The sequence below is a fragment of the Chiroxiphia lanceolata genome, chromosome 9 (genome assembly GCF_009829145.1).
Source record: "Chiroxiphia lanceolata isolate bChiLan1 chromosome 9, bChiLan1.pri, whole genome shotgun sequence".
NCBI lineage: Eukaryota > Metazoa > Chordata > Aves > Passeriformes > Pipridae > Chiroxiphia > Chiroxiphia lanceolata.
Window position 1 is genome coordinate 26735284 of NC_045645.1, and position 18483 is coordinate 26753766.

General features: G+C 53.2%; 1 protein-coding gene across 8 annotated transcripts in view; it reads right to left on the reverse strand.

The window, feature by feature from the left end:
* The window catches only part of CACNA1E (calcium voltage-gated channel subunit alpha1 E), a 111556-nt gene that overhangs the window by 58094 nt on the left and 34979 nt on the right, over window positions 1–18483 (reverse strand). For all 8 annotated transcript variants that reach the window (XM_032696114.1, XM_032696120.1, XM_032696121.1 and 5 more), the window contains exons 5-8: window positions 16299–16402; window positions 15380–15532; window positions 15080–15261; window positions 800–903 (exon numbers count right to left, since the gene is read on the reverse strand). In XM_032696114.1, the coding sequence (XP_032552005.1) occupies window positions 800–903; window positions 15080–15261; window positions 15380–15532; window positions 16299–16402 (543 nt within the window). The remainder of the gene's footprint in view (window positions 1–799; window positions 904–15079; window positions 15262–15379; window positions 15533–16298; window positions 16403–18483) is intronic.

The following is an 18483-nucleotide window of genomic DNA, read 5'->3' on the forward strand; positions in this document are numbered from 1 at the left end:
CATCTAAGGGCTTTCCACCTGGCCAAAACAGTGCTACAAAAGATTTTGCTTTTTGGCATGGTGAGAAATTAGCTAAAAAGGTACCTGTTTCAGTAAGGGCAGAGGAGCCCACGTCCCCTTCCCAGTGCAGGAGAGGACATGCTCTCCCCATGCACCAACCCCTGCTAGCAGTTGAGGATGTGCTGATGCAACCACAGTTCATTGTCATGGAGACAAGAGTTTTTCTCTCTAAACCCACTTTAATAGCTTGGATTAAAACCACCTTTCCCCTGGGAAGTGCAGAACAGGAACAGCTGCATTGTCCCTACGTCTCTGGCTTGTCCACATGCACCCCAGGCACTCCTACTCTCACCAGCGTGCATCCCCCACCAGCACTGGGCACACCTCTGCACAGGCACAGCCTGCACAGCATGGAGGTGCCCTGCATCACTCCCCAGACCCACCCCAACCCATGCCCACCATATTCCATCAGCCAGCAGATCCACACCCCACTACAAACCCATCCTGGACTCAAATGCATTTCCATAAGAGCCCCACATTGTCTCTCCCAAGCAGCCAGATCCCCACTGACCATCGATTACAGGTGACCACAACCACGAGCTCTTCAGCCACGCAAAACAGCAAGAAAGTATCATCAAGGCTGTCCCTTTCCCAGATCCCAGGGAGAGAGAGCCAAGCATAGCCAGGGAACAATCCCTTGCTGGGGTCCTGGGGGACACAGCAGTACCAGCGGCCATCCTGGGGGCTCTGAAACATGCAATGGGCACAGCCAAGAGAGGAAGGTCCACATCTCACTTACCCTGACAGGACTCCCAGGACAAGGTTGAGGACAAAGAAGGATCCAATGATGATGAGGGGGATGAAGTACAGCCAGTTCCAGGTGGCTCCTAAGGCATCATTGGTCTGGAGGGGAAAGAAAAAACGTGTGATGTTACCTTCAATAGCAGCAACATGTGGTGGCGATTCTCCTTCCAGGCTGACCACACTGGGCTCCTCAGGGTAACGTGGCCATGCCTGTCAAGACTTGGTGGGCACCCTACAGAGGAACTCCCCACCAGCAGAGCCCTGATGCCCCTTGGCATCCTGCCCCAGCCATACTCCCCCCAGTCTCCAGCCCTCACAGGCCAGGACTGCTTTCCTCCACCTCATCTGCCCACCCCTGCAAGGACACGGGCTGTTAAGGCAATGGTATAGTCAGAAGTGCAGAGTCCTGCAGCCCAAAATCAGGGTGTTGAGGGCAAGAGGGCCACCCTGAGCATGTTTTCCCCAGGAGCTTGACCCAGTGCTCCCCTGCACATCCCACCAAGACGGGGTGAAGCAGCCCTGGAGCAGCAGTGCCTGCTGAGCACAGATTTATAAGGCACCGTAAGACCAGAGAAGCTGGTGTCTAAAGAAGGGGCAGCCAATGTTTGTCCTTTAATGCACAGTGGGAAACCTTCAAACGGGCATTTTGCTGCTGGCATCATTACTAATTCCTCGCAGACACCCTCCCACCCTGGGTACCTTACCCCAAATCCGAGGAGCTGAGATCAGAGGGGAGCTCTAACCGCAGGGTACAGCCCGACGGCTATAAAGGCTCCTGACGAGCCCTGCTCAATACCTCCAGACATTAATTCACCGAGGGTTTTAATAAAGCAGTGCCCCTCTGTCCCTGTTTCCCAGGCCCCATTTGTCCTCCGGTGTCAGGCACGGTGCACATGACGCCAGGCTGGAGGGTGATGCGGCAGAACGTGACTGTCTGGGGGAGGTGGTATCAATCTTGTTGCAATGAAAGATTCTTTCTCTTTTCTCTCTCTTTTCCCCTCCTCTCCCTGTGCTAATTAAGCCCTCATCTTCATCTGAGTCATTGGCACCACGTCTCCCGGTCAGCCAGCGCAGGAGCTGAGGAGAGGTTCTGCAAGAGGAGAAGCGTGTCTCCAAGGGGGAAAGGAAGCCACCACGCTGGAGTCTTCCTCCAGTGACTGAGGCACCAGTGTGAACTTCAGCTGGGTGTCCCCAGCACCCTGACACTGATTCCAATGAAGGATTGGTAACACCAGCATGCCCCAATGCACTGGGACGAGGATGCTGTAGGCAGAGACCTCAGTGACAAGGCTGGGGAAAGCATCTGGAAGGACTCACCGCCCTCCTCCTTTGGCACTGGGGAAACCACACACATCTTCCCAAGATCTTGCACTTTCAAGGGCCCCAAGTCCACCTCCAGCCCCTTTCTTCAGAGCAACGGGAGAAGCAAGTGCAGGGATGAAGGAATGATGCACAGGAATTCCGTGCATTCAGTGTTCATCACAGCCCTCCAGACACTCAGGCCACTCTGCTCTGCTCTAACAGCACCACTGGCCATGGTTAATCTTCAAGGCACCATGCAGCCCTCAGCTCAAGCTTGGCTGGGCTTCAGCTCCCTGCCAAGATGCCTCTGTGTACCTGCCACCCATGCTAGGATTGCTTGCATTTGAAACAGGTTCCCACCTAAAAATCACAGGCTTTCCCCGAGGTCATTGTTATGGAGAATGGAAAACAGATGAGCTCCTTTCCTATAGGAGAATGAGACAAGGAAAAGCTGAGGCAGGGGCTTGGCAGGATCCCAACAGGACAGGCTGCCTGCAATCCTGACCTCTATGTTCATTTGGGTACCCAGATCCCACGGAGGTGGAGGTAAAGGGGATTAGAGAGATTTTTAAGGAGGTTTGGGAGGTTACACGTCCAGCACCACTAGCAGCCAGCAGCTCCAAGAGGGCCACTTCTGAGGCAAAGGAGGGGATGGTCATGGACTCACACACTCAAGGACACACCACTGGCCACAGCGAGCTCAGGGAGGGTCCCAGCCACCCAGGCTGATGCCAGCAGCCCCAGGAACAGCACTGCCCCCAGCAGCCTCCTGGCTGGTGCCAGCTTTGCTGGGATCCCCCACTCCAAAATAAAATTTCCCAGGGGACATCTCAATGCTCCCTACAAACCCAGGAGTTGGTGATGCCCAGTCAGGATGCAGTGGCTCCAGACTGTCACCTGGTACCTGCTCAGCCACTCTGACTGCCAAAAACTAAGTATCCCCACTGGAAGGCTCCTCAGGCCGATGCTCCAATGGCTGCTGTAATTCTCAGCCTAAATTTATTTGTGGTCATTTTATATACCACTCTATTCTTTTGCCAGCATTGGCCTCAGGCTGAAATAGCTCTTTTCCTTCCCATTTCCCATCCTGATCTATTTATAGACAGTAATCATGGCCATCTCCAGCCTCTGCTTTGCTAGCCAAAGCAAGGTTCTTCCAGTTCTCTCTTGCATGACTGGCTCTCCCGCCCTATTTACCAAGTAGCCCCTTCCCTCCTCCTGTCCAGGCTCAGTCCATCTTCCCTGGACACAGGAGATCTGAGTGAGTGATTTGATGGGTCCCACTCCATCCCTTCATGATGCTACAGAGATTTTGCCATCCCGCCTTCAATCCTCTCTCCTCCTCCACGGCACTGCTGCCCTGTGGTCACCTCATGGTCACCCTGATGTCACCCACACTCATCCTCTCCTCCTCCACACTGCTGCTTCCCAATCAGCAAGACCTAAGCTCCAAGGAGATATCTTTGCTGCTCCTCAACAAGCACATAGCTTTCCATTTCTCACTGCATCCCACATCTCTTCCTCCAGCCCTCAAATGCCTCCAGCCCAGAGTAGCAGTCTCCATCCCTCCACCTCCAGGAAGCCAGTCGATGCTGGAAGCAGGAAAGCCCATGACTCATCCCCAAGGACTCCACTGGTTGCTGACATCCTCTATATCCCCTCAACACCACTCAGGATCATCCCAGTACTGCTTGCTTTCCAGCTCCTCATCCCCTTCCCCTCTTCTCTGCTTCATTAACACTCTCCCATAGCAAAAGCTTTACTACAAAGAGCAGCTCTACAACGTTTCCAGGCCTCCGATGCCAGGTTAGCCCGGAGTGACCTACCTTTGGCAAACCCATGATTCATTTTCCTCTCCTGCCTTCCAAATCTGTTCCGAAATGGCATGCGATCGAGGTCAGGCTTACAGTCCTATTCCTGCCTGCCTTACTTTTCTTCCCCTCCTCCCCCCACTTTTAAATATAGGCATCGCATTCGCTATTCTCCAGTCAGATGGTGCCTCCCCCAACTCGACGGAGTTGTTAAAAATACTTGTTACCAGACCTGCCATTTCATGTGCCAGCTCCCTCCAAGCATGGGGGGGAGGCCATCCCAAGGGCCTGGCTGGTGGGTGCCATGGTCTCAGTGTTTGGTTTCCACGTTGGCCGCGCTCACGGCCATGTCCTCGTTCCCGCTATCCAGCCTTTTGTTGCTTTGTGTTGACCAAAAGCTGGGGTGAAATATCCATCCATGCCCAAATGTCCCCAGACATCATTTCACTGTGCCTTGCTTCCATCTGCAGAGGTGGGGAACCGCTCACTGCTCCTTTGAGTATCCTCCATGAGGTCTGTGTCAACATGACCTTTGGTGGCTCTCACAGCATTTCCCAACTAATTTTAGCACCAAGATGTAGTTGTCTTGACTGAGCAGCCCCTTTTCCCGTTCCTTTGGGGCATCATTTGCTCTTAATATCCCTCTGTAGGCAGTGGTTCATCACCTTGGTCCACTGTGCCTTCCCACAGTTTTTTTCCCCCCCTTTGCTGAAGGTACCAGGAGGTTGTCATGTGCAGAATTTAGGGTAGACACAGGGAATTTAATCCCCAAATTACACCAGTGCTGTAACTCCTTTAATGAAGAAACTCCTGGTTCCTGCCCCAGCTCTCAGTGCAGCAGGCCAAGTCCCAACACTCATTCAAGCTCTTGGGGAAATGTAGGAGCTGCCTGATCTTTGCTGCTTCTTCCCTTCCCTTCCCTTTAAGACAACCACCTTTTCATTATGCACCCCATCAGCCTAAACCAGCACCTCTCAAACTGTCCCGTGGCCACCAGACCAAAAAACATTTTCTGCTGCTTCCAGGCACACCTCAGACACCAACACAACCAGCATGAGCTTGTCACAGCTTCTTCCCCAAGAGACCACACACCCAAGGGTGTTTCCCATACCAAGGCTTTGGTGGAGACTCCCAGCCTGAGCTAAACCACCACACTCACATCTTGGCACAACCAATTCTGCTGCCAGCAAAACCCTCTGAGCCTAGAAATGACACTACCAGGGTGTAGGAGCAGGATCCTCACGAGGGAACAGAGCCAGCACAGTAGACCCCAGCCCAGAGCAGGAACCCCCACCAACCTCTGCTTCTCAACCCCCAAGCACTAGCTTATTCTTTAGGCAGCTCTTGTGTTGTTGTGGGTTTTTTGGTGGTTTTTTGTTTTTTTTTCCAAAGGGCAGGAAAAGGCACAGGGAGCTGCAAAAGCAGGTCTCACTCGGGGGGCCAGAAATCTAAAGAAATCTAAATATATACTCAAGTCGAATGCAAAGCACAAGCGCGCAGCCCACACGTACCCTCCCTCGGGCTGCGGCGCATGGGAAACTTTAGGATTTCTTTGCTACAGGGGAAGGGGAGGGGAAAAAAAAAAAAATCTCAATAAACCCCTCAGTCTCTCCTAGCTAAAAATAAACAGAGAGCATGTACTGTCTGTGCAGGGTGCCTTAGTGGCCACTCATTGCTCACCAGCGCAAGGAGGGGAACTGGGGACCGAGGGTCCGGGCACCCAGTTCATCTGGGGAACAGCAGGACACAGGGAGCCACTGGGTTTCATTCACGCAGAGATTACAGAATCCTAGAACACTCTGGGTTGGAAGGAACATTAAAGATCACTTAGTTCCAACCCCTCTGCCATGGGCAGGGACACCTTCCACTATCCCAGGGTGCTCAGTGCCCCATCCAACCTGGCCTTGAGCACTTGCAGGGACGAGGTAGCCACAGCTTCTCTGGGCAACCTGTGCCAGGGCCTCACCACCCTCACAGGGAAGAATTTATAGTGTAAATCTAATATCTTTCAGTTTAAAGCCATTCCCCTTTGCCCTATCAAGATCCATCCTCATTGATTCTCCAGCGTCTCGTAACAGGGCTGGGCTCCCACGTGAGGCTTTCCTTAAGGGACAGGGGACTTTTCTGCCTTTTCCCAGCAGATGTGTCCTGGAGACATCCACATCCAGCATGACCAACACCAGCAGCACACCATGATGCCCTGTACACAGTCAGGTCCCCTCTCAAAATCCATCTGCATGAGGAAAAAGTTTCTGTGTTTCTGTTCGAATCTGGACTGAAACGGCACATCATTAGACTGGGGTAATGCACATTCATTACTGTATGGACTGGCTGTGGTGTGCTCGGGGGATATGGCACCTACAGGGAGGTTGGAGGGAAGCTATGGGATCTCCAGCAGCATGGGTGGTAGCACTCTATTCCTGTGGAATTTCCTGCCCCAGAAAGAGCTCCCATGGGGAACCACAGTTCTGCCTGCATTGCCGGGCAGGGATAGGGTGACCAAACTGTCTCAACCACCGTGGCTGGGCAGGATGGGTCTGTCAGTCCACACTGGCTGCAATCCTAGTGAGGAGGTTTGATGGGGAAAGCCAGGAAGGATCTCAAGGGGCTTTTTGCCTTGGGCACTGTGCCTGCCTTCACCAGCCTTTCTCAGGTGCTTGCAGAGCGAGACAGCGGGTGAGAAACCAACACAGCTTCCATGGTTTGTACTCCAAACTCTCAGCTCAGCAACTCCTGTTGGTCTTTGTCTGGTGGTGACACCCAGCACGCCCCTGCCATGGCTGATGGCATCCCCTCAGCATCACCTCTGCAGCCCCCAACATGCTCCTCCCTGCAAATTACAGCTGCATCCAGCTGAGACTGACACACAAGTCAGCAGCAACAGCCTCAAAATCTCCATAACCCAGCAAAAAGGGGAGAGAAATAACTAAAAAAATACGTTATAGCAGATTCCTTGGCCTAACCAGTTCCCTCCAGACCTTGACGCCCACTGCTGCTCTCCCCAGTACAGTAACAGATCTCTTTCTTCCCTTTAATAGTGGTAATTTAATCTCCTGCATGCAGGGCCATGCTTCACTCCCCGCCAGCCCTGCCTGGGATCCATCAGCGACCCCGGCACTGGACAAGATCTGAATGGAAATGCTTTGCTTTCCCAAATCAGGTTAATAAGGAAATTGGTACATTTCCTCTGCAAGGCCAGGACTGACCCATGGCAGGACATATCTTGCGCTTGTAACAGCCCCGGGATGCTCTTGGATGCCCAGGGCAAGCAAGAGTCCTGGCAGAAGGGGACACAAAGATCAGCACAGCCCATGTCATGTGGGCATGCTTTTGTTTGTGCATGTGCGGGGAAGGAGTGGGGAAACAGGAAAAAAAACCCACAACATATTTCATTTTTCCCTTTTCTAAATGGAACGCAAAAAAATGCATTGCTCAAAGCGTTACTGAAAATCAAGCGTTCAAAGTATTTGAGACAGGCATGAAGACCAATTTTGGTTCTGTTCTTGCCAACCCACCAAGAAATTGCACCCAGATGCCCCAGCATCGATCTCCAAACCTTGTCTCCATGTGTGCCTCCTCCTCTGCCTCTCCCCACAGCCATCCCTCACTGTGATCCCTCACCTACCCCCACTTTTGCTCCCAAATCCTCCCCTTCCGCTTGCCCAGACCCCTCCTGCACCTTCCCCCAGCACCCTCCTAAGTGCCTCACAGACAGAATGAATTTTTCCTGATGGAGCATTTGCAAAGCTTCACAGCCTTCATTAGACCCCTCTCTTAGCTAAGGCAGTGCCAGTGTTTCCAGTGCAGATCCACATGCCAGTGCCACTGCCCCTTCAGCTGGACTCAGACCCTGGATGCTGCAGCAGGGCACAGCTTCCATGGGATCAGCTTTGGGGCTGTTTTCCCATGGGGCTTGGTTATTTCCAGCCTGGATCCCTGCTTTGTTTTGGGCACATTTTAAGCCCAGAGAAGCAGCTCAGGCCTCATGATATGCTGTCCCAAAATATGATTTTCATGGTTGTATGACATTCTTAGATGCAGGAATATCCCCAACTCCAGCTGCAAGGCTTTGGGGCAACAGACCCATACACAACCTCACTCATGGACCCCCATAACCCAATCCTGATGCACAGCAGCACATTGACCAAGAACCATGAAAACAGCTTTCCAACACCTCACCAACACAATTTCCAGCACCAAACCTGCTAATGGACTTACAAGTCCTGGGCTTAAAAAAGATGAGCAATGGGGGACCAGACAGCACTGAAATCCCTTCCACCTCCCATCCTTGAGCCTGGAGCTGCTGGGGAGTGCCAGAGCATCCATGCTGGAGCACTGGTGCTTCCACCAGCCCCTCAGCTCCTCCAGTGCTGCCAGGAGTGAGACTTTCCCGCGCGGGCAGGGAGCAGGGTGTGGGCAGGGAGCTTTTGATAGAACATGCCTGAAAGCTGGGATCCAGCAGACACAGTTTGTTTCTTGCTGTGTCATTTCAGCACATACACACACAGAGAGGGAAAAAGGGGATAAAAAGGAAAAAAGGCAGGAACATTTGGCAAGCTGGCGAGGGTCTGGCTTTGCTGAGTGCGGAGAAAGAGCCGTTTTTTCCAAAGGGGGGAGAGGGGAGAGCAGGCTGGCTGCTGCACATGTGCCTGGCAGGGACGGGCTCCAGCACAGGCACCAACTGGAGCCATTTGGGGAGAAACAGCTCACTTCGTTAAGTTAGGAAGCGTTTGAACCTTCGAGGTGGAATCTGACATCTCCTCTCTTAACTCCTCTTTAATTTCACCATATTTAAAACACTCAGCGTTTAACATTTTGGAGGAAGGAGGAGGAAGGGGCTCTGTCCTGTGGTGCCACGAGTGTGGGGGACTTTTTGGCAGCCCCTGCTCCCCCCAGCACAGAGCCCATCCCGCTGTTCCCGCACGGCCGGGAGCCGCCAGGAATAGCTGCAGAGGCATTACGGGCTGTGCTCGCTGCCGAGCTGCTCAGAGCTCTGGGTGCTGATTAAATTTTCATACCTCCCCGACAGGATATTTTGTGTGCGCTGTGTTTTAATTTAAAACACATAAGAAGGGACTCCTGTTCCCTTTCCAACCGTTCCGGCTTGAGAGCCTGGCGTCCTCCCAGGGCACAGAGGGCTAAAAAGCCAAGTGGTTTCCCTCTTTTGCCATCCCTCCCACCTCCCCCGCTCTCCAGCCTCTCTTCCTCCTCCTCCTCCTTTCCCCAGAGATCATCTCTAGCCAGCGCTGCTCCTTGCTGGGAGCACTGTTATCCATCACACTCCCAGAATCCACAGTACCCAAAGAGGCAGCAGGGCAGGCTCAGCCCCCAGCTCTGGGATCACTGCCCTACTGAGCTCCTTCCATGCTCTGCCCATCACCATGGTGTGAGGACAGGTGCTGTTTTGGGGATCTTTTCATCACAAGCCCTCTCTCTGCAGAATCCCTGCAACCCTTGGCACATGCTTGGCGCTGCTGCAGCTCCTGCCCTGGGACCAGGTATCCCAGGAAACAGATATCAATGTCCAGAGGAACTGCAGCAGCTCCTGGAAGCGTTGGGGCTCAGGTTTCCCAGCTCGTGTCAGGTGTGAGCAAACTCCAAAAAGAGGAAAATCCTCTCTGGCGAGGTCATTGATTTTGCTGCCTCCTTGCTGCTCCATGGAAAGGCAGCCAATGTCCTCACTCTGAAAGGCAAAAGGAGGAATCCTCCCAGATCTGCATGATTCTCAGTTCCCACTCACACTGTTCACACAAAGGTGCTTCAGGGAGAGCAACTGAGTGCTGAGCAACCCAAGGGACAGCTGTGACACCCCAGGAATTTGTGCCAACATGCAAATTTTGTACACACACACGGAAAAATAACTGGTTTGCAACAGATTCCTCCTCTGGCCTCCTCCAGGGTCAACAAGGGCAAAGTCAAGTCCCACTCCCCTTTCTGATCCATGTGCTCCAGCATGGCCAATGAGATAACACACCTCCCTTTCCCAGCACCCCAAATCAGGGCTGCCTGAACAGTCCCTGTTTCAAAAAGGATGGATGTGTCACCACATTTGAAAACCAGGCTCCAGCAGATCTCAGAAGATCTTCAGTACTTAAAGGGGGCTTGTAAGGAAAATGAGGAGAAATATTTTAGGAGGGCCTGTTGTGATAGGACAAGGGGTAGCAGTTTTAAATAGAAGGAGAGTCAATTTAAATTAGATATAAGGAAGAATTTTTATACAGTGAGAGTGATGAAGTCCTGGCACAGGTTGCCCAGAGAAGCTGTGGCTGCCCCTGGATCCCTGGAAGTGTCCAAGGCCGGGTTGGACGGGACTTGGAGCAGCCTGGTCTAGTGGATGGTGTCCCTGCCCATGGCAGGGGGTGGGAACCAGATGATCATTAAAAGGACCCTTCCAACCCAAAACTCTCTTTGATTCTGTGATCTCAGGTTTGGTCCTTCACAAACAAAACCAGCCCCGTGCCCACCAGCACGAAACCTCAACTTCTGCACGCAGCGAGATTCATCAAAACCCTTCTGCACCCCACTTACAGAGGAGATGCCAAACACTGGGATGTCCTCCCCTCACACCCTCCTGGCCCCAGCACCTCCAGGGGTGCTGGGAGCACATGGTGGTTGAGTCACACTTGCTGCAAACCCCCGTCCTTGCAGCAGCTCCTGTTTTACAGCCGCTCTTGCAGCGTCTCAGCTGCCGTCTCTGCACACACAGCTCACACTTCACACCTAACCAGCGCCTCTGCAGCCGCCTGGCTCTCTGCAGCAGCTGTTCAGCTCTGCATGGGGATACGAGACCTACAGCTCTGCCCACCACCACTGCATTTTGGTAGGTGTTTTGGAAGCTGCCAAGGACTTGGTGTTCTTTCCCCCAGCAAACACTCTCCTCCTGCTGCAAAAGCACCCAGAAGGCTCCCGACACTCAGCCGTGGCATCTCTCAAGGCTCCCTGCACAGTTTTGCCCTTGTGCTTCCCTGTGGTCCCTATCCCTGGTGCCACAAGAGAAGGAAGAGTGCAAGCTGACAGCCAGATCCATGCAGGAAAACATGCAACAGGAATCATAGAATTACAGAACTGTTTTGTTTGCAGAGGCCCTCTAAGATCATTCAGTCCAGCCATTAACCCAGCACGCTGTGTTCACCACTAAACCATGTCCTGAGTGCCACATCCACATGTCTTTCAAATCCCTTCAGGGATAGTGACTCCACCACTTCCCTGGGCAGTCTGCTCCAATGCTTGACAACACTTCTGGAGAAGGAATTTTTCCTAATACACAATCTAGTCCTCCCCCTGGTGCAACTCGAAACCATTTCTTCTCATCCTGTCACCTGTTAGCCAGCAGAAGAGCCGTACCCCCAGCTGGCTGCACCCCCCTATCAGAGAGTTGTAGAGAGTGAGAAGGTCCCCCTGAGCCTCCTTTTCTCCAGACTGAGCTGCCCCCGCAAAGTCCCATCAGCTGCTCCTTACCTGACTTGTGCTCTGGACCTGCTCTAGGAGGGACAGGCAGCCTTGGGTTCCCTGGCTGCATGTCTCCATGTTGGCATTGCTCCCACAGCTATAAACACCAGCTTTCTCCTCACACTTGTGTTGCCAGTTGTCCAAACACTAAATCCCAGCCAGGGACTGTGGTGCCCAGAACTGGTGTGACTGGAGAGCACAGAGCAGTGCTCTGGGCAAAGGAGCACACGAGCCTGGCAGGGCTGTCCCCTCCTCCTGCAGAGCCCACCTGCCCACAGCCCCAGCACATCCTTGCCACAAGTGTTTTTCTTCCCATCTCAGTTCCTGGCAGCGTGGGGGGGAAAGGAGAGTGGCAGATCCCATCAAGCCAGGCTCCTCCTCGTTACCTGCAAGCACAGCAGCTGAGCAATTCCAAACGGGAAGGCAAATAAACAATTGCAGTGAATAAATACAGCCTCCCAAGCCAGCGTTCTGGAGGAAATATTGATTTCAAACTCCTGTCCAGTTTGCTTTCTGGGACCTTGGGAGCTGGGCTGGGCATCCAAAGCCACCAGCATCACCGTGTGCCTGTGATGTGTCAGGCCAGTCCCATGGCACACAGTGGCAGCCCCTCACCAGCCCCACCACCCCCACAGAATAACCATTTAATGACAAAACTGCAACCCAGCTCCTGCCCCATGCCAGCACGGCTGCAGAGGCGGAGAAGTAGGACAGTGAGCCTCTTTGCCAGCACTGTATTTCCCTCTGGTCCCTACAGAAATCAGGTTTGGTCTCAAGCCAGCCCAGGGAAGGGACATATGCTCCAGTATAAGAAGAAAAGCAAAATATTCCTTAGCCCGTTTCAGACCACAGAGAGAGCTACAAAGCCAAAACTCCCCTCTAAAAGAAATCAATGTCCACCAGGCTCCCGGGGACAGGAGCTGGGAAAGCTATAACACCCCCTCAATCTGAGGCTTTTTCTTCTATTTTTAACCCATACTGTGATTTCTACCTTCATAGAGGCAAGGCTGATGAAAAGAAGGCAAAAAGCAAACACATAGATGAAACAACACACGTGGAAAGTACCATGGGGCTGATTAGCTTTTCGTGATGCTGCCTACAAATTCCGGGAGCTACGCTCCTAGAGCCGGTAAAATTGTGGAAAAATGGATCTTAAAATCATGATACAGTTACACAGGGGAATATTATAGTAAGCAATTTCTTTGAGAGGTTGCTAAAGTGGTTTTCCTGCCATCTCCCTCTCCCCTGCAGTGTTAATCTGCAAGGACACAGCCTCCCATCGCTTTACCCCAGTGGGAGAGTAGAGTCCCCCGCCAAGCCCCCCAGACCTGGGGCATGTGCTGGGCAAGGTCCATGCTGGTTAGCAGCAGGAGCCCGCTCTGGTTCGCTCCAAGTGATGAAGTTGTTGGCAGAGTACTCCTGTGTTTCCCAGCCCTCTTCCTGCATCCCCCCAGGGATCACATCTCCCCACGGGCCTCTCTCATTTTTTATTAAATTAAAAAAAAAAAAAAAAAAGCAGAAATCCATTTTTCTTTCTCCAAGCAGCAAAAGGACAGAGAGCACCCATAACCTCTGCACTCTGAGAGACAGCTTGTGTCCCTGGGGAGGGCAGGAGGTACTGCCCAGTAGTGCCAGGAACATCATCCCTTGCCACCCCCCAAAGTGAATCAGCAGCATTTTACCATACCAAGGCCCAAATCCTCATTCAATTATAAGCCAAGGAAGGTCCCTAATCCTTTCCATTATAGGTCAGTAATAGCTGGTTCTTTGTAGAGGAGCGGGAAAGGGAGGTACCTTATTTATGGTCCCGGCCATCAGCAACACAGTGACAGAGCACATTTGCCCAGCATTGCAACTGGTGCCGGGAAGGTTACTTGGATACCAGGGCTGTGGCTGCCCCAGGGGCTCTAGAGAGACCCCAGTTTATCAGCTGTGCTGGTAAACAGGGGGATTCTGTAGGGTAGGTCCTGTGGAGCATAGTTTTCAGTGCTCCCAGCAGCATCTCCCATCCTTACCCTCCAGTAAGACCCAGCTGATGAATCAGTAAATCTCAGACACTGAACTGATCAGTTCCAGCCTTCCCAGCAAAGACATCCCAAGCAACAGGAGACCAGACTTACTCAAACAAACCCTTGAAGTCGATCAGACCATAAATTGCCTCTCTGTGTAGCTCACCATCTCACACACCGCCACTGGGGCTCTAGCACAGGGAGTGCTGCTGTTAATTGCTGCAGGTACCAAAGGATGAGAAGGAGGAGACATGGGGAGCCCTGATGGAAGCAGTTGTGCAGAGAGACAGTCATTAACACAAGAACAAGGTGCAGGGAAGGTTGCTGGCACCAGCCACAGGCAGGCACAGGCTGCGTATGGCAGAGGGAGCAGGCAGCAGCTGCCCAGGGCACTGGAAAATCACCTTCCCTGCTCCACTCAATTATGCCTGGGCAATAGGTGCTGTAGTTAAGTCTCTAATCCCATTGACACACCAGAAGCAGACAAGAAATCGACTTTTTTCGGTCTGAACACTCAGGTGGTTCAATCCTGCTTAATTCCCCCACTGAAGCAGCGGGATTCTGACACCACCATCTCCTTTAGGAAGAAGAAAACCAAATCCTGATCATGGTAAGGTCAAGCCTTTGCCATGAACTCTCTCTTTCCTACTCCAGCCTAGGTTTCACAATCCATCTGTCCACATACACCATCCTGCACCCCCAGAAGTACTCTGGGATGGACTGAGTGGGAGGAAGGGACCCAACACCGGCAGCCTGGTACCTTGCCCTACCCTGGGGTTAAAAAGCAGCCTTTCCATCAATGACAGAGCCACCACTGAGCCACGTTTCCCCATCACATGCCATCCAATTTGCCTCCCGCAGAGCAATGCCACTCTACAAAACTCCGGGCGTTATGGGAACCAGGGTATAAAAACATTCCCGGTGCAGTGACGCCAAAATTGATGCTGAAATTAGGCTGGGAACAGAACAGGCACGGTTGCTTCAAGCCCACAAACTCAAACATACTTATATGGCCAGTCGCCCACAACGATGCTGCACTTTGTGATTGCCTGCAGCTTTTTTTTCTGCTTCCAGCTTTGCCCTCAAGTCACTCTCTGGGCACCCCAAGAGTTTGGCCATCAGCAACTTCAAGCAACTGCAAACCACAGGAACCCAGCCCAGACGTTCCCTGCTCCATCAGCACAAATATCAAAGATCCCAGCTCCCTGTTGGACACTGAAATGTCCTGGACCCCCCAGGGCAGGGGGTCCAAGCCTAGCTCCAGGGCTTTCCCAGGCCACCACGGGGATGCAGGCACATCTGCTGCCTGGTGTACAGGGAGAGCACATATGCAGTGCCCAGAAAACATGTCCCCTCTCATGGAGCTGCCCTGGGGAGCACAGGAGGAGGAAGATGGAAGGAAGGATGCCTCCCCAGGGACAGACCTCAAGCAGGAGGATTGTTGCAGCCCAAGTTCACATTGCTCTCTGCAATGGGCAGCACTACCCAGAGTTGGGGACCAATCCCTTAGAGCTCCCTTTGTCTGGAGGAATGTATCACACACCTCTATCCACCATCTCCTGCCCAAATGGGAAGGACCAGCTCCATTCCCATCACAAAGGAAACTCAGGATCTTACAAGTTTCCAGCACACAGAAATGCTGCCTCCAGCTCCCTCACCCCCACACCCAGCTGCCCAAAGAGACCCCAGAGCAACTCTACTCACATTGTACAGGACTGTGGTCCACCCTTCCATGGTGATGCACTGGAAGACGGTCAACACAGCAAAGAGGATGTTGTCGAACTGCGTGATCCCGTCGTTGGGACCGATCCACTCCCGGCATTCGTAGCCTGGGGGGCAACCCTGCACCCCACATGGATGGGGAGGGTCCAGCTCCTCTAGTTCACCTGAGAGCACACAGTGGGGAAACAAAGGAGGCAGAGGTAAGGGAAAGGTAGGAGACAGTTCTTCCCAGCTTTTTACCACCCAAAGGACACAAAGTGGGTGCAGAGCTCTTCTCCTCACCTGAATTGTTTGTGTAGCAGGCTCGGTGCAGCTTCCCACTGTAGAACTCCAGGCCAATGATGGCAAACATAAGGATAGCAAAAAAGAGCAGCAAGCCAATCTGGAGAAGAGGCACCATGGCCTTCATGATGGATTTCAAGACAATCTGCAAGCCTGGGAGAGGAAAGAAAGGGCACAGCTCAAAACAGTGATGCAAATCCACTACCTGAAGCACGTCTGTGTCACATTTGGCAAGAGGAGGACAGTGAGCAGAGAGGAAGGACAGTCATCCTCAGAGAGATGCAAGAAGCCAGCAGAGCCTGGAGGATCCCTTTAGGCAGGAGGACCACGGACAAAAGCACCATCCCAAGGGAAGAAGGGCCAGGCCACAGAGGAAGGCTCCAGGAGGGGTTGTTTTTGGAGCTGGTGCCCACTCTAGTGTCCTAGCTGTCTTTGTCCCACCTGAACTTGGTAGGACATGACTAGTGCAGCCCCATCCTCCTCACTGCCCACAAGGCACGGATCCAGCACACTGCCCTGCTGGTGCCCAGGGCAGGAGGGATAGGAAGATTGGAGCCAGCAGTAGCCTAGTTTCTTTATTTATCCCCATGCCAACAGATGAAATCTTGCAACAACAACAACAAAAAAAAGAAAAGTAATCTCCCCTGAATAAACCCCAGTCCTGAAAGGATCCACCCACTGCCTTCTGGTCAGGGAAGCAGAGCTGCCAGCAGGCTCCACCAAGCCCAGCCTTGTGCCAGTACAGGGAGGGCTGGGCAGGGGGGCAATGCCACCTGGGGACACCAAATGCTGCCACCCTAGAGTTCCCACTACATCAGGAGGTTTGTCCCCTCTTCCTTGATTTCATCCCTCTCCCTCTGAAGGACATCAGGGACAGATGCAGACACCCTGAGAGGAGGACCAGGACCATCCAACTTACTGGGAATGCCCGAGACGAGCTTCAGAGGCCTGAGCACGCGCACGGCCCGCAGCGTCCGCAGGTCCACGTGGGTGTTGAAGTGTGTCCCAGCGGTGGCGAGGATGCTGTGGGCAGACAGGGAGAGAGCAGAGTTATCCCAGGCAACGCCCTTTTGGCCACCTCAGTGCCAAAAGCCACATTCTCGTGCCAGGCTGGGGGAAGACACAGGGAAGACCGTGCCCCTGGGCAGGTATAGAGATTCAACAACTCCCCCAAAGGCCCGCACATCAGTCAGCCCCATTTGATGCTGGCACCAAAGCTCATGGACCACTGTGATCACCCAAAGTGACCCAGGGGCCCCCTCAGCCCCAGCAGTCCCCCACTGATGCCCCCCACATGCCAGGATGGCTGGGGACAGCCCCACATCACCCGTGCTGTGCAATTGCACTCAGGGGTCTCAACACCACTGACATCGTGCTCGTCCTGGCTGCGAGGGGTTAACCTCCCTTCCAGGCAGGTGGCACGTGGAGCAGAGATGGGGCCCTAGAAATGTGGGTCACTCCCCTGATGGTCACCCATGTTCCCCTGGCAGCACCTCCAGCCATTAGCTGCTCTGGCTTTTTCCACACATGGAGCTTCCTTAGAGTCCCACCTCTGGGATTGCCGAGAAGGAGCCGAGAACCTCACATACATTCAAAAATCTATAGTAATGAAAGTTTGATGACCTTGGAAGGCAACCGGCAAGCACAGGAAGAACTCCAGAGATTTTCTTTTAAAACAAAGATTTTTTTCAAGCCCATCTCCAGAAAACAAACTGGGGCAGGAGGGGGGTGGTACATACTGAGTCCGGCAGTGGAAACACTCAGGGCCCCTGTACCTGCTCTTGGAACTGGGAAGCTGTGCCTTAGGGGTACTAGCAGAACTCTCTCCCATCCAGGCTTGGTCTCCAGGTGCTGGGTGAGGAGGAGGAGGAGAAAAGATGCAGTAGAGCAGCAGGAGATGGGAGAGGAGGAGATAGGGAGGAGAACAGGACAGAGGGAGGCAGCAACCTCAGGGTTGTTTGCAGCAATCCAAAAACCGAGGGAAATTGGGTCATTGTTCCACTAATTCATCTAATTACAGGCCAGAACAGCTCTCTGGCGCGCTGAGCAATTAGCACTCTTTCTCTCCCCCTCTCCCCGAGGTACGGCAGGTACCAACCTGTCCCTCCAGAAAGGCAGCTGGGTTTCCTAGGATACCCTGGCAGCAGAAACGCTCTCACATCTGCAAACCAGGTTGTTTCAGCTCCTTTTCCCGGTCTCGTCTTCCTCCCTGCCCCAGCACAAGGGGTCAGCTGCAAAGCCTGGCCTCAGCAGCAGCTGGGATGCATCACCCACAACTCCCTGGGTATCACACTGCTTATCCCATAGATATACAGGGATATTTTACCCTTCATGGCACTTTTCCTTTCCCCCGAGCCCTTTCAACACAGTCTCCCTGCCCCAGTCCGTGACCAGCCCCTCCTACCCACAGGGCTGATGGGAGAGCAGAAAAGGGACTTAATTAAGTCAGAAGCACCCAGGGGGCTGGGGAGAGCTGCACTGTTAAATTGTTTGTAAGATCAAAATCAATAAGTATGATAAAGCATGGCCACTCAGCAGCACGAGGGAAAGAGAAGAGCACCGGCACTTTTATCCCTCTCACACAACCTGCCATTGAGAGCAGGGTAACCCAGCACTCCTCAAAATGCCAGCGTAGAGGACACGCTGTGCCAACGTCATGCTGGAGACCTCGAGACCCTTCTTCAGCTTTTGCTCCCCACGTCCCAACACCTGGTGTGCCACTAAACCTCCCGAAGGGGCACGTGCAGCCCCTGCTCTGACTCCAGCCAGGACTGAGCATCTTCAGGAGGCCAGGGATGCTCCTGGGCTGGACACAGGCTTGCCAATGCAAGCCCAGTTGGAAGGCTCCTGACAGCAGAGCAGGATGGGGATCAACAGCTCTCTCCTCTCACCACAGACCAGTGTGAGCCATGGTCCTACCCAGTCGGATGGAGTGATGGAGGTGGAGCCATCACCTCTCCCAGCCCCACCAGCACACATCCCCTCCCCAGGGCCAGAGCAGCACCTGGGAGCACCCTGGCTGCAAAGTCCTCCGCTAACCCAGATTTGTTTGAAGGGCTCTGGAGCCGTCGCGCTCCAGGCAAAGTTCAGGCGATTCCAGGGCA